Here is a 13,506-nt window from a genome sequence, read left to right as displayed (position 1 = left end):
TTTGGTTCAGGTTTTAAATGGCCAGTCATTACATAAATCTTTTGTCATTTAGATATACATTTTCCACTGAATATAAACAATTTAAGCACAAGGCAAGGTGAGGACGGAAATCACACCCATCTATGTAGGTGAAGATAGAGCCTGTAAAGGAGGGGCCGTCTGTCAGTCATGTGTATTGATGCATTAAGTTGACAGGGTGAAGTTTCATCAGTGTGAATTCAGCTTGCTTCAGCAGCCTTTCTCTCTTTTCTCTCTGACAAGGCAGAGTAAGTTTTTGATTATTGCAGTACAATCTATTATGTATTGTTCCTCAACTGTAACAAGTGTATAACATTGTACTTTTTTGTTTTAAAAGGTGAAATCCCGTTTTAAAAATGGATAAGTTTCGGATAATGGTCCAGTTTTTGCAAGCCAACCAAGAGTCCTTCATGAATGGCATCTGTGGCATCATGGCTCTGGCAAGTGCTCAGATGTATTCCTCATTTGAGTTTACATGCCCTTGCCTTCCAGACTACAATTATGCCTATGGGATAGGCATTCTCATCGTTCCGCCAATATGGTTCTTCTTACTTGGATATGTAATGAACAATAACATATCAGTGTTAACTGAAGAATGGAAGAGACCCGTTGGAAAGCGCAGCAAAGATCCGGCGGTTTTGCGCTATATGTTCAGCTCTATGACGCAGCGCGCTCTCATCGCTCCGGCTGTATGGATAGCCGTGACTTTAATGGACGGCAAGAGCTTTTTGTGCGCCTTCAGCCCCACGGCGGATTTATCCGAGTTCCTCAACGAGAGCTATCAAAGCTTATCCCAAAAAGAGCTTCTGAAAATACAAGCAAAGATTCCATGTAAAGACATATTTGAGGAGCATGAGATTATTTCCAGAGAAGCGGCCACTAGGTATATTCGCTGTTTGTCACAGGTAATTGGATTATTTCACAACTTCATTTCTAAATTTTGATTATTTCGTTTCAAATAGTAATATTAAGCTTAACGCTGGGTGATGCAATGTTTCAGTTTTGATCTTGAAAAGCGCACGCCCTGTAATTGATTGTGATTCATTAATTGCCTGTTCTTCGAATGCGGCATTATTGAATGTATTCCTGCCTGCTGGTTTTGCTGCTTCTTTTTTGTTCATAAAGGGACTTCAAAGTTAAAGTTAAAGTGCTATCAGCCATTAGGCCAACCAGCTATGAGGTAAATCACATTTACAAATATATATATATATATATATATATTAGACTTTGGTAATTCAAAGTGTCAGTAAAAGGCTACCATTACTTTGAGAATAAAAAAAAGGCAAAACAACTTTAACAACCAATGGCCAGTTTCAGCTTCTTCCGTTTCAGCTTCTTTTTTTCCTAAAAAAAAAACCTATTTTGAATGGTCTTGAGAGTGAGTAAATTATCAAATTTTCATTAATGAATTAATCAATTAAACAAATAATCCAGATAAAATCCAAATAAAAAGAATGGATCAATAAAATGTATTGAAATTAGCAGATTATGTCTACATGAACATTTTAAAAGTTTATTGAAAATCATGCATGTATTTTTTACACAAGAACAACTCATGCCATTTGCACTGCTTTCAGTGTATTTCAGATGGGCAGTTAGTGCAAGCTTTTTTTGGTATGATGCTTACAATAAATGTCGAATTGGTAGATTGTTTTATGTAAAGCATCATGGGTAAGTATTTCAATACAATTCAGTTAAACACAATATTTACAAATATATAAACATAATATGTTCAAAATATATATAAAAGAATAATAAAATGGTTTCAGCAGAAGTATAGAAGATTGATTAATAATAAACTATTAAAAATAACAATCTATTTAACTATAGAGAAAATAAAATGATTTGCATAATAAAATTGTTTAGCAACAGAAAATAATAAACTGCCTCACTGCTTACCTTATTAAATATACAGAGAAATGTTCATGTAGAAAATTTCACACGCTGAGCCTGAGGTTAAACATGCATATGTACCTGTTTTCATTTTATGATCTGCTTATGCCTGCTTGGCAGTTTTGATAAGTAAGGATCACAATATTACAAATTATTATCAAATCTGCCCTTGGTAAAGTTTTAACATGCTCCACAGAGAAAAACAGATGAGTAAAGATCAGTAACGCAGTAATGTGCATTTATAAAGTGCACTTAAGTGCACACAAAGTGCTTTAGAATAGCGTGAGGGGTCTCTCCACACCACCACCAGTGTGCAGCATCCACCTAGATGATGCGATGGCAGCCACAGGACAACAGCGCCAGTGTGCTCACTCCAGCTGCAGGTGGAGAGAAGAGACAGTAATACAGCCAATTTTATAAAGGTGGATAATTGGGAGGCCTTGAAGGGTAACGGCTGATAGACGGAATTTAGCCAGAACACCGGGGTTTACACAATGTTTAACAACCACTGAGAGTCAGGATCTCGATTTAACATCTCTTAGAAAAGACAGTGCTCACTGACAGTATAGTGTCCCCATCACTATACTGGGGCATTAGGACATACATAGACCGCAGGTTGAGCGCCCCCCTGTTGGCCTCACTAACACCACAGTAACAGCAATCTAGTTTTCCCAAGAGGTCTAACCAGGTACTAACCGGGTTCAGCCCTGCTTAGTTTCAGTGGGCAGCAGGGTGATATATATGGCTGTGATTATTAATACAATCTTTTTTTGGCATTCTGAAAGTTCAAGTTTTGAAGATACTGTTATCCTCTTTATTTAAACTACAAAATCTACTTTTGATAAAAATGGTGGCGTCATGCTGATGTGCATTATGTGCTCAGTCTATAGCTACTTGACAATCAAGTACGCTAGGACCATGCTACAATCTTGTACATTTACAGGATTATCTTTACATTTACAAAAGATTACAGAATTGACTAGAGAAATTATGTAACACACTAATCTGTTGTGTTTTCATTTTCTTTAGGCATGCGGGTGGACTTTTTTGATGGTTATAACACTCGTAGCCTTTTTGGTAAGGGCAATAAGACCTTGTTTTACCCAAGCTGCTTTTCTTAAAACCAAATACTGGTCGCATTACATTGACACAGAGCGCAAACTATTCGACGAAACGTGCAAAGAGCACGCCAAGAGCTTCGCCAAGGTCTGCATACAGCAATACTTCGAGAGCATCAGTGGAGAAATTGTTCCACAGCTTCCACAGCCCCCTGGAAAGAAAGGGAAAGGTAATAAAGATGACGATGGAGAAAAACAGAAGAGTGACGAGGAGAGGCTTCTTGGGATCCGAAAAGAAGGCGACATGAACAAAGTGCTCTGGAACTGGCATACATGTAAACCTGCACTGCTGCTGAATAAACGCACTGAAGAAATGAATGGACATGCACACTTAGATACCCACAGTCTCACTGATGAGCGCCATACCAAAAAAAAAGCTGTGGTGTATTATTCCAAAGTCTGACTTAATGGTAGTATTTTAAAAACTGAATGAAGCGCTTCACTGTGAAGATAGTTCTGTCTGCTATTGTATTTATTACATGACTTTTCATGTGACTCAACCATTCATGTGACCTCCTATTGTAAACATATTGTTTATTTCCATAAACGAGAGCATAAATAATAGAATAAAATGAGCTTAGTAACTTGTTAAAGGTGTGACCAAAGTTATAATAATAATGATAAAATGATTATGATGATCTTGATGATGATATGATGAGTATACCACTTTTTATTTCTCTTTTGCAACAAATTAAATCGAACTAAATTTAAGTTGGTGGTTCATTCCGCTGTGGTGACCCCTGGTGAATAAAGGGACTAAGCCTAAGAAAAATGAATGAATGAATGAAATTTAAATTATAGCTAAATTTAACTAAATATACATTAGGATTAATGAGAAGTTTGTTTATCTAATCTGTCAGACATAACCTAAGAACATATTAAAGATAGCGTAGGTCATTTGGAAGATGATTTGGAACTCAAGTTTTGTTTCTAAAATTAAAGTAATTCACTGTCTTGACTGTTTATGAGTTATCTTCATGTTTAGTCGAGTTTACTTATGCTTTTAAGGCAGTAGAACATTCATTTCAAGGTTTGACCAATCTCTTTGATTTTAAAAATCTAGGTTATTTTCTAGATTGTGGGGGTATTTTGTCATGAATTAAAAATATTCACTTATTTCGCACACTAATAACTTATTATAAATGCTGCAATTTTAATAAAAAGAGATCATTTTATTTCAATGTGACTTTAAAGTGTTTATTTCTAACCAGGGGTATGGTGTCCACTAGAGGGCCTCAGTAAACAAGACAAAATAAGTTTTAAAACCCGGTTTTAACCCTTAATAGCAGGGGTGACCAAACATTTTCTTATGAAGGACCTAAAACCAAACTTGATTGAGAGCTGTGAGCCAAAGGTAAATATATCAAACTGTGTTACATCAGTTTCCATGAGTAATTTCCTAATTTATTTCCTAATATACACTGTAAAACCCGATAAGTAACTCAAACTGTTTGAGGAAATTGATTGCGGTAAACCATTTAAGTTCTGAAACAATATGGGTTGAGTACTGAAAACTATATGACTTTGACTATATAGTCATATACACATATATTATTTGTGTTGATAATTTGAATTGTCAACTTTTAGAGTATTAGTAACTTAAACATTTTAAGTTCAGTTATCAAATCGCTATAAGTTCAACAAAGTCCAAACAACTAGCTACTTGAAAGGTTTGGTATTGCTCCTAGTTTTACAGTTACCACAAAAAATATAATCAATTAATTCATAACTCACTCATTTTGAGTTCTGTTTAATATAATCCATTAATGAGTTACCATAATTCTTTTTCATTCAAAGTAACCTTTTAAAAAAATATAAGTTAAACTAACTTATTTCATTTAGTGATTTTGACTGTTAGGTTTTACAGTGTAACTAAAAAATATTGCTTTAAATGACATTAACTAACTACATTTTTTGATATGAACTAATTTTTAAAAAATGTTTAATGAATTTATTAAAGTAAAAACATAAATAATCCCATTAGTATAATGGAGTTCAATGCGTAATACACTAAGCTGCACCTGCCTTTGCCTTGATCTGCTCGCCAATGGCTTGTGCTGTGCCTGATATCCGTCAGGTGACAGTATTTACATTTTTAAAAATCAGAGTAATTTACAAAACAAAAAGAAATTACTAAACAAACAAACAAACAAACAAACAAAAGGTTACATTAAATTCAAAATTACAATCTCTGTCAAAGATATTTCCTTCAACCACCCCCATCATTCTTTTTCTCTCTTTGATAGTGGACCAACTCAAAGGTTAGAATGGGCCAACTTTGACCCGCAGGGCCCTAGTTTGGGCATCTCTGCTTTATTTCTGGGTGAAGAACCACATATGGTAGCTTTATTTGCTTTGATTACAATATAACTTTATATTTTTCATAAATCTTCAAAAGTCATGTAATAACCCCAGTAACACTCCAGGGGTTTTCCGATGAGTAGGCTCACGCTCACACATAATCTGCGTCCGCAGAAATCCGCAGATTTTTAGCCCATCATGGAGTCTATGTATTTACTTGTGTAAATGTGTGTAAATTTATATGTATTCAGTTTTTAAATTAATTTCACTAATATTATTGATATAATATCAGTAATATTAAAATGTATTTACAATACAGTTTGTAAGTAATATTTTCTGTGTTTTAGTAGATATATGAGAGACTTGCATTGCTTACCAATCAAATCTTATTGGCTTTGCATTGTAAACATGAAATAAAAGTTACAAATTAATTTTTTTTTATTTCATATTTTAAGATTTTAGTTATGATACTCCTAAAATCATTCAGCATAAATCCGCAGATGTTTTACAAAATTCAGTGCAAAAATAGCAAAAAATGTCTGCAGATTTTGTCTGGCCCTACTGATGAGTATTTCAATGGGTTCCCTATAAAAGGTCAGGCTGCCAGGTGTACTACATTGCTGTAGACAATGAAGGGCTTTTGAGTCAAAAAAATGAAAACCAGTATCTTTGAAGGAACAATAGGTGTGACTGAACATCTCATTTGCGGTGTGTGACGGGGGATCCATTTCATTATTCCAATTTTGTTTGTCACCCTTTATTTTAAACACACCTAGTTCAACTTCAAGGCTTATATAACGTCATGTAACGGAAACAATGCAAAATGTCCCTATTTTTAACAATATATTGGATGTTTATACATAGAATTTCACAGTAGAATATGATAAGTATTATTTGATAAGCTTTAAATAGTTTTTGTTCTTACATATATGACTTTTATATCGCTATATTGTTATTTTCTGCAAGATCTAATAGTCTTATCTGCTGACATTTCACTTTGAAGACAAGAGTTTATAATAGAAATGTTGTTTTTTTTTTGTGATTGTACTCAATTACTGTAGCACAACCTGTTTTATTTAAATGCCTATTAGATCCATTTAGGGCCGAAACCAGATTGTAATTGCTGATGGTGATTCACTGCTATAAAAACACAACAGACAAAGCGAGGGAAGGATCTCACTTCTTTAACACAACAAATACAGCTACATATAGGTATCTTGTTGTTGCTGTTTTGTTTACAATCTGCTTCTGGTTGTAAATCATCTTTGTGGGACCATTTGTACCACCTGACAATGAAATGTAAGTGTTTATTTAAGAAATAATACAACTTATTGGTTCATAGTTCAGTGTAATTTATGTATTAAGGCTCGAAGAAACGAAAGCTTGTCTTATAAAGCAGTTGTTTTTATATGACTTTCTATTTCTCTGTAACTAGATTTTGTATAATGAAGCTGTTCTGATTTCACTTATTCTCATATATCTTTTTGTCAGGGTTTTTTTGCTTTAATTTAAAGAGACAACAATCACCATCAGCAAAAAGAAACTGAGTTCCACCTCTATAAACATACAATGTCTGTGTTTATAGCAGAATACTTCAAATGTATTGCAATTTACATCAAGAATAAGGATGCAACGATCTTGAACACCGTCATAGGTTTAGGAACAGTGGCTGGTCAGACAGCATACAACATCTTAGCTTTTAACTGTCCATGTTCACCACAGAAGAATTACCTGTACGGTCTGGCAGCCATCGGTGTACCAGCCCTAGCTTTCTTCGTCATTGGAGTAATGATGAATCAAAACACCTGGGACGTTGTGTCAGAGTGCCGCACAAGAAGATGCAGGAAATTATCGCCGACTGCTGCGTTTGTTCTGTTGGGATCCATCGTGGGCAGAGCAATTGCTGCCCCCATCACATGGACTGTGATTTCGCTTCTAAGAGGGGAGGCGTATGTGTGTGCTTTCAGCGAGTTCCTGAACTTCTCATCCTTGGTCAATTTCACTTCAGCTTCTCCTGGTCCTGAGATCATGGCCCGGTTTCCATGTAACAGTACGCCTGTTTTGTTCATAAACTACACAGGAGTTGTTCAACGCCAGCTGAAGTATGAATCTCAGGTACTTTTTTCAGTACTTATTCGGATGAATACTTCATACTTGTGATATGCACATCTCATTTTTATTTCTTTTCTTCATCTAGCTGTTGGGATGGTTGCTAGTGGGACTCATCTCGCTCTCTGTCTTTCTGGTTCTCTGCTTGAAAACTTGCTTCTCTCCTCTTGGCTATCATCAGGAGGCGTACTGGTCTGAATACTGCTCCAGCGAACGAGCTCTTTTCCAGCGTACAGCTGAAGTACATGCTAAATACCATGCAGCTGAAAATGTCAAGAGTTTCTTTGGGTTTGTGGCCCTGGAAAGTCAGGAGAAGCAGTTTTTTGCAGATTGCAAAGGCATCAAGAGCGTCATTCCCAGACTGGAGTGGAACCGCGTCACGGGTGTTTATTTGTACAGAGAGGTCGATGACGCTCCCTTGTACAGTCGCTTAAGCAAATGGGCCATGTACACAAATGAGCATGACTGTTAAGTAATTGACAAATTGCTGTTCAATTAATGAACAATATACACACCCAAAAAGTCATATCTTTGGTATTAAGAAACGCCCATGAAATTTGTGCCACAGACTAGAACATTTTATAAAATACAATAATTTAAAAAGTATAATTAAAAATGGTATACAATTTTTGATTCTTTTTTTAATGTAATAAAAATTGTTGATTTTCAGAAATAATGATAATACATCAAAACTGTTAATATACATGCAATCTGATTTTAATTTAAAATCTTATATTCAATGCTAAAGTATGACTTATTACTGCAAAAAAATACTTAAAAACTTAACCACAACTAGCGAAGCAAAGATACAAGACAGTGCCCTTAGGTATGTTTTCTTTTGCAATGATGATGGCTTATGGATCGAGATCAAACTTGTCTGGCATTTTATTACTGTGCTACAACTTACGATATTGGCATGTTTTTGGGTGGCCTTCCACGGTTGATTTTAAGGACAAGCCGTTTCGATTTTCAATCATTCATTCATTTTTTATCAGCTTAGTCCCTTTATTAATCTGGGGTCTCCACTGGGGAATGTGCACTTTCACTCTATGTAGCCTATTAGCATAACATTTGGGTTATTAGCATAACAACTTGGGTGGCACTAAATAATTTACTTAAACTCACCTAGATTTGCTCTAGACGTGATGTCTGCTGTCGAGGAGACCCGTCTAATATTATAACGTCATACAAAACAAATTGTGAAGGGATTGACTGGCGGCTATTAACACTAGCAAAACGATTAAACACTGTTTCGTCACCCGTGACTGCTCTGTGCTTGTGACGCTTGCATCTGCGGTAGCTCCCCGAGTTTTGTCAGGCAAAATCGAGATTCAAAAAGAATCCGCAGTCGGGAGTAACCATATTTAACTCATGGCCAGTGAATTCGCCACTGCTTGATTTGCATGACTGTGCAAACAGTGCTTCATTTGTTGCTTTACAACAGAAAATTGACTTTTAAACGGCGAAATAACGCTGAAAATTGATGATATGGTGGCGATATATGAATTAATATTTAGAGCATCAACCATTCAGGTTATTCCTTGGGGTTTCTTCGCTTTTGGCAGAAGGTAACTTCAAATTTTGCCTGAAAGGAACGTTACTTACTATATTCGTTTTCCATAGTTTTACGACTAATGTGTGTGATTTAATTGCACACCAATTCTGACAAACTAATTAATAAGCAGTGATGTTTTTATGACAAGAAAGGATCAAATAATGTTTTGAAATATAGAAATATTAGGCCAAGGTTTAGTTCCAAGATTTACACCATGCTGTGGTTAAATAAATAAATAAATACATAAATAAATAACTTCCAAATTACTTAATTATTTTTAACTTATTATTTTTACTTAGGCTGTTACTTATTATTGCTATATTAATATATTATATTGTATGCTAGAGGTTTCATGTATTTATATTTATTTTCAAAAGCTCAAATATTTCAGTCTGTACCATTTTGAAGAGCCTTTCTGTGTTTAAAAATGTTTGGAGGTGTGGCCTAGCCTATAAAAATACCTTGATCTTTGTTTAATTTGTTTTTTTTCCCCCAATTATATGTTTGTAGATTCACTAATTATGGGAAAAAGACATAATCGTGACAAGACTTGTGTTGTTGGATAAGAGGAGATTTAATTTATGATGTTACCCAGCCTGTTTGAGTTAAATGCTCATACTTTCCGCTGGGGCTGAAACCAGATGTGGTTCCCGCTGGTGATTCAGTGCCGCATGCACACAATAGACAGAGCGAAGGAGGGACTTCACCAAAACATAAGCAAACAGAAAGCTTACCTACAGAAAACTCATTTGTTTTAAAGACTTCTTTTTTAGTTGCCTGCATTTGGTTGTACACGTTTGTAAAACTTTGTGGATGTTCAGCAAGACTGTTGGTACCTCATTGCAATGGAATGTAAGTCTTTCCCTTTCGGAACTGTTTACTGTTTCTAATTCGAGCGCTGTGCCGTGCTGAGGCATGCCCAGACAAACTTTGTTCATAGAGCTATTTTGCATGAAATTGAGCTGAATCAGAATGCTCTGACTTCTACACGTTCTCTCTCTGTTTGTTTGTCTTTACATTTAGAGTCTGCCTCAATTTAAAGATTCTCCGAAAGGCGTTGATTAATCAGAATTAATTCCCATTGAGGAAATCAGGACAAGATGGCTGCTCTCATATCAGAAAACTTCAAATTTGTTTCACTCTTCTTCAAGAGTAAGGATGTCATGATCTTCAACGGTCTGATTGCATTAGGGACGGTGGCCAGTCAGACAGCATACAACATTTTTGCATTTAACTGCCCATGTGCGCCGAAGAAGAATTACATGTACGGCATGGCAGCCATCGGTGTACCAGCCCTGGCTTTCTTCGTCATTGGGTTGATACTCAATCGAAGTACCTGGGACTTGGTGTCTGAATGTCACACCAGAGGATGCCGGAAATTAACGCTGACTGCTGCTTCTGTTCTGATGGGATCCATCATGGGCAGAGCCATTGTTGCCCCCATCACTTGGTCTGTTATTTCTCTCCTGAGAGGGGAGGCGTATGTGTGTGCTTTCAGTGAGTTTGTAGACCCCTCTACATTGGATAATTTCCCTATAACTACAAAGACTGCAGAAATCATGGCCCAGTTTCCATGTAAGGATGTACCTGATCCTTATACTATTTACATTAAAGTGATTGAACGCCAGCTACAATATGAATCCCAGGTACAAATCACTCCTTGATTGAATCAATACTTTGTATAATTGTCTTTTTAATGGTATATGCATAACTTTTGTTTTCTCTCTCTCTCTCTTCTAGCTGTTGGGATGGTTGCTGGTTGGAATTGTTTCGCTTTCTGTCTTTCTGCTCCTCTGTCTAAAAAGCTGCTGCTCTACGCTTGGCTATCACCAGGAGGCATACTGGACTCAATATCGTTCCAACGAACGAGCTATTTTCCAGCGTACAGCTGAAATACATGCTAAATACCATGCAGCTGAATGTGTCAAGAACTTCTTTGGCTTTGTGGCTTTGGAAAATGAGGAGAAGGAGGTTCTTGCAACTTGTAATGGCATCAAGAGCGTCATTCCCAGACTGGAGTGGAACCGCGTCACAGGTGTTTGCTTGTACAGAGAGGTCGAAAATACTCCCTTGTACAGTCGCTTAAACAAATGGGACATGTATTCAAAAGATTTTGGGGACTGTTAAAGCTTATAAGAAAGTTTGTTGGAGGAAATGGGATGCCTCTTTTTATTATACAGTTTTATACAGTTTCATTTTTATGTATCTGTATTCTTAATTTTTTTGTTCTCTTTATGGGAAACATGTTTGTGTATGTCATTGAGATTTCTACTTTGATTATGTACTGAAGGGTTTTCTTGTTTTTATTAGCGTTTATCTTTGTAGGTAGGGAATTGGCAGCTCAAATGGTCATTTTTATAATGTACAAGAAACTATTTTGCATCTGTTTTAAGATACACGATGTACTCTCAGGTTGAAATTATCTCTTGTTATGTTTTGCTAAGCAATAAAGACAAATTAGTGTCAATCGAATGACTAAATGCCTACCAAAACTTCTTTGATACAAGTATGCCAAGCAAATCAAAAGTGTGGAAGTGAAAGAACTGTTCAAATGACATTATTAACACTGACTGTAATAATATCAAGAAGATATTTAGCAGATGCTTATATGCATAATTACCAACAAAAGTGTGTTAGGGATAAACATGAGACCATTGTGATTAACAGATGGCAGGCATGCAATTATTGAAGCTATATGCTATAAGTAAAGTGCTTTACGTACAAATTAGGCTATTACTCTTACTCCCAGGGTCGTTTATATCGAAGTTTATTATTAGCGGCTCCATGTTGGTGTTTTGTAAAATCTAATATTTACAAGGTGGGTTGTTAGCCTAACGCTCAACCCCCAACCTGGAGGACCAGGACATACACACATACACTACGGACAATTTAGCTTACCCAATTCAGCTATAGCGCATGTCTTTGGACTTGTGGAGGAACTCACACGAACACGAGGAGAACATGCAACTCCACACAGAAATGCCAACTGACCCTGTCAGGGCTCGAACCAGCGGCCTTCTTGATATGGGGCAACAGCGCTACTCACTGCGCCACCGCGCCGCCCACAAATAGGGCTATTACTAAACCTAAATGCAGATTCTACACAGCCTACACCTACAAACAAGTGGTATTGTAGTAGAAAAAGGTAAAACGTTCATCAGAAAAGTGGTTCCTGTAAGAACTGTTCTCTAAAATTGTGGAGGAATGCATTAACGCTGATAGCTTTAAATGCTAGGAAATTGCTTTGAGCTTGATTTTAGCAAGGATAGGAAGTCTTGCATGAGACGAGGCATAGATATGACTTGAGAAGTTTTAATATAAGCTGAGCTACAGAGGTTTGATTGCACATGCTGGGATGCTTGCCAGGAGGTAGTTGCAAGGGTTATGAGAGCAGCCTGTGCCACTGTTCTATAGGAGGAATCTGTGGTTAGTATGAGGTTTTTGGCTAACAGGTCATTGTCCAGTTTGACACAAAGATATTTTGCTTTCTGTGTGGATGAGATGGCCGACTTGTCTATTGAAATGACAAGGCCTTGGCAAGGACGCTTCCTGGCTTGATTGAACAACAGCTTGGTTTTTGATCATTTCAGCTTCAGATGATGGGCGTTCATCCAGACAGAGATGATTGCCAAGCATGCAGTGATTTGTGAGGGTACCTGGTTGTCAGAGGGTGGATAAATAGAGGATTAGTACCTAAAATTGACATTAGAAAGATACTATGAGAGATGATGAAATGATAAATTAGTTGGTGGAAAATAAAAGTGGTCAGAGTACTGATCCCTGTGGAACACTCAATGTTTGTTGATGAGATAAAGTGGATCCTTTCATGATATTTAATCACATGCCCAGATAAGACCTGTTTTGCACCATGTGTGATGACTATAAAGATAGCTTTATTGAGTGTAGAGTACAGTAGAAGAGTGCAGTACACGGTTCTGTTTATTTTTGTCATCTGTTTCTTTAAATGCTCGCAATCATCAGTGGATGATGGATTTGACTGCTTTAAAACTACTTTTTCCAACATAGGCTCATTCTGAAAACGTTTAGCCCTATATACATTTCTGGAGATTGCAAATTATGTAGCTAGAAGTACGTGTGGCTGCATTTCATTTTTAAAGTGAATGCTATGGGGCGGTATGATGCCATTTCCTATCGTGCTTACCAGCTGACCGTTTACCTCTGTATGGACAGCTTTTATGCTGTTACGATGTCCTGTGGCTCATTGCATACATTGGAGGATTTGAGACACAGAGCGGAGCGGTTCCAGAATGCAGGTAAGACAAAAACAAAAGCCAAAAAATTAAAACAAACAAGTAAATAACAGGGTGAGAATGTGGCAAAAATCAGGCTGCTGCGAGGGCTTTTTTGGTGCTTTTAAAACACTATCGGTTGGGTTTAGGGATGGGGTGGGTGGGGGTATCGGTCAGACAGTCAGTCAGTCACACTGGTTGATTTACACGAAAAGAGCAAGCGCAAATGGCACTTGCGAGAGAAGTATGAAATATCAGAAAC

At 36.7% G+C, this 13,506-nt stretch overlaps 3 protein-coding genes across 3 annotated transcripts; all 3 read left to right on the top strand.

The window, feature by feature from the left end:
- Positions 1-374: 374 nt before the first annotated feature.
- calhm1a (calcium homeostasis modulator 1a) lies at positions 375-3,432 on the top strand. Its single transcript, XM_056471573.1, has 2 exons — positions 375-923; positions 2,941-3,432. The coding sequence occupies exons 1-2, from the start codon at positions 375-377 to the stop codon at positions 3,430-3,432; spliced, it is 1,041 nt and encodes a 346-aa protein (XP_056327548.1).
- Positions 3,433-6,899: 3,467 nt separating this feature from the next.
- On the top strand, positions 6,900-7,911 carry LOC130239297 (calcium homeostasis modulator protein 2). The gene is made up of 2 exons (XM_056470392.1): positions 6,900-7,445; positions 7,528-7,911. Exons 1-2 carry the CDS (start codon positions 6,900-6,902, stop codon positions 7,909-7,911), a joined length of 930 nt encoding a protein of 309 aa, XP_056326367.1.
- A 1,734-nt stretch (positions 7,912-9,645) lies between these two features.
- On the top strand, positions 9,646-11,187 carry calhm2.1 (calcium homeostasis modulator family member 2, tandem duplicate 1). The gene is made up of 3 exons (XM_056471500.1): positions 9,646-9,846; positions 10,018-10,640; positions 10,735-11,187. Exons 2-3 carry the CDS (start codon positions 10,095-10,097, stop codon positions 11,119-11,121), a joined length of 933 nt encoding a protein of 310 aa, XP_056327475.1. The 5' UTR covers positions 9,646-9,846; positions 10,018-10,094; the 3' UTR covers positions 11,122-11,187.
- The last annotated feature ends 2,319 nt before the right edge of the window (positions 11,188-13,506 follow it).

Source organism: Danio aesculapii, chromosome 13, assembly GCF_903798145.1.
Source record: "Danio aesculapii chromosome 13, fDanAes4.1, whole genome shotgun sequence".
NCBI lineage: Eukaryota > Metazoa > Chordata > Actinopteri > Cypriniformes > Danionidae > Danio > Danio aesculapii.
The sequence above is the reverse complement of the archived record's forward strand: the minus strand, read 5'-3'. Positions and strand labels throughout refer to the sequence as shown.

What these genes read in the sequence shown, in the direction of transcription:
- calhm1a (XM_056471573.1), top strand. Translation starts at nt 375, where the DNA reads ATGGATAAGTTTCGGATAATGGTCCAGTTTTTGCAAGCCAACCAAGAG. An exon ending in ATATTCGCTGTTTGTCACAG is followed by an intron (nt 924 to 2,940) that starts GTAATTGGATTA and finishes CATTTTCTTTAG; the next exon opens with GCATGCGGGTGGACTTTTTT.
- LOC130239297 (XM_056470392.1), top strand. Translation starts at nt 6,900, where the DNA reads ATGTCTGTGTTTATAGCAGAATACTTCAAATGTATTGCAATTTACATC. An exon ending in AGCTGAAGTATGAATCTCAG is followed by an intron (nt 7,446 to 7,527) that starts GTACTTTTTTCA and finishes TTCTTCATCTAG; the next exon opens with CTGTTGGGATGGTTGCTAGT.
- calhm2.1 (XM_056471500.1), top strand. Translation starts at nt 10,095, where the DNA reads ATGGCTGCTCTCATATCAGAAAACTTCAAATTTGTTTCACTCTTCTTC. An exon ending in AGCTACAATATGAATCCCAG is followed by an intron (nt 10,641 to 10,734) that starts GTACAAATCACT and finishes TCTCTCTTCTAG; the next exon opens with CTGTTGGGATGGTTGCTGGT.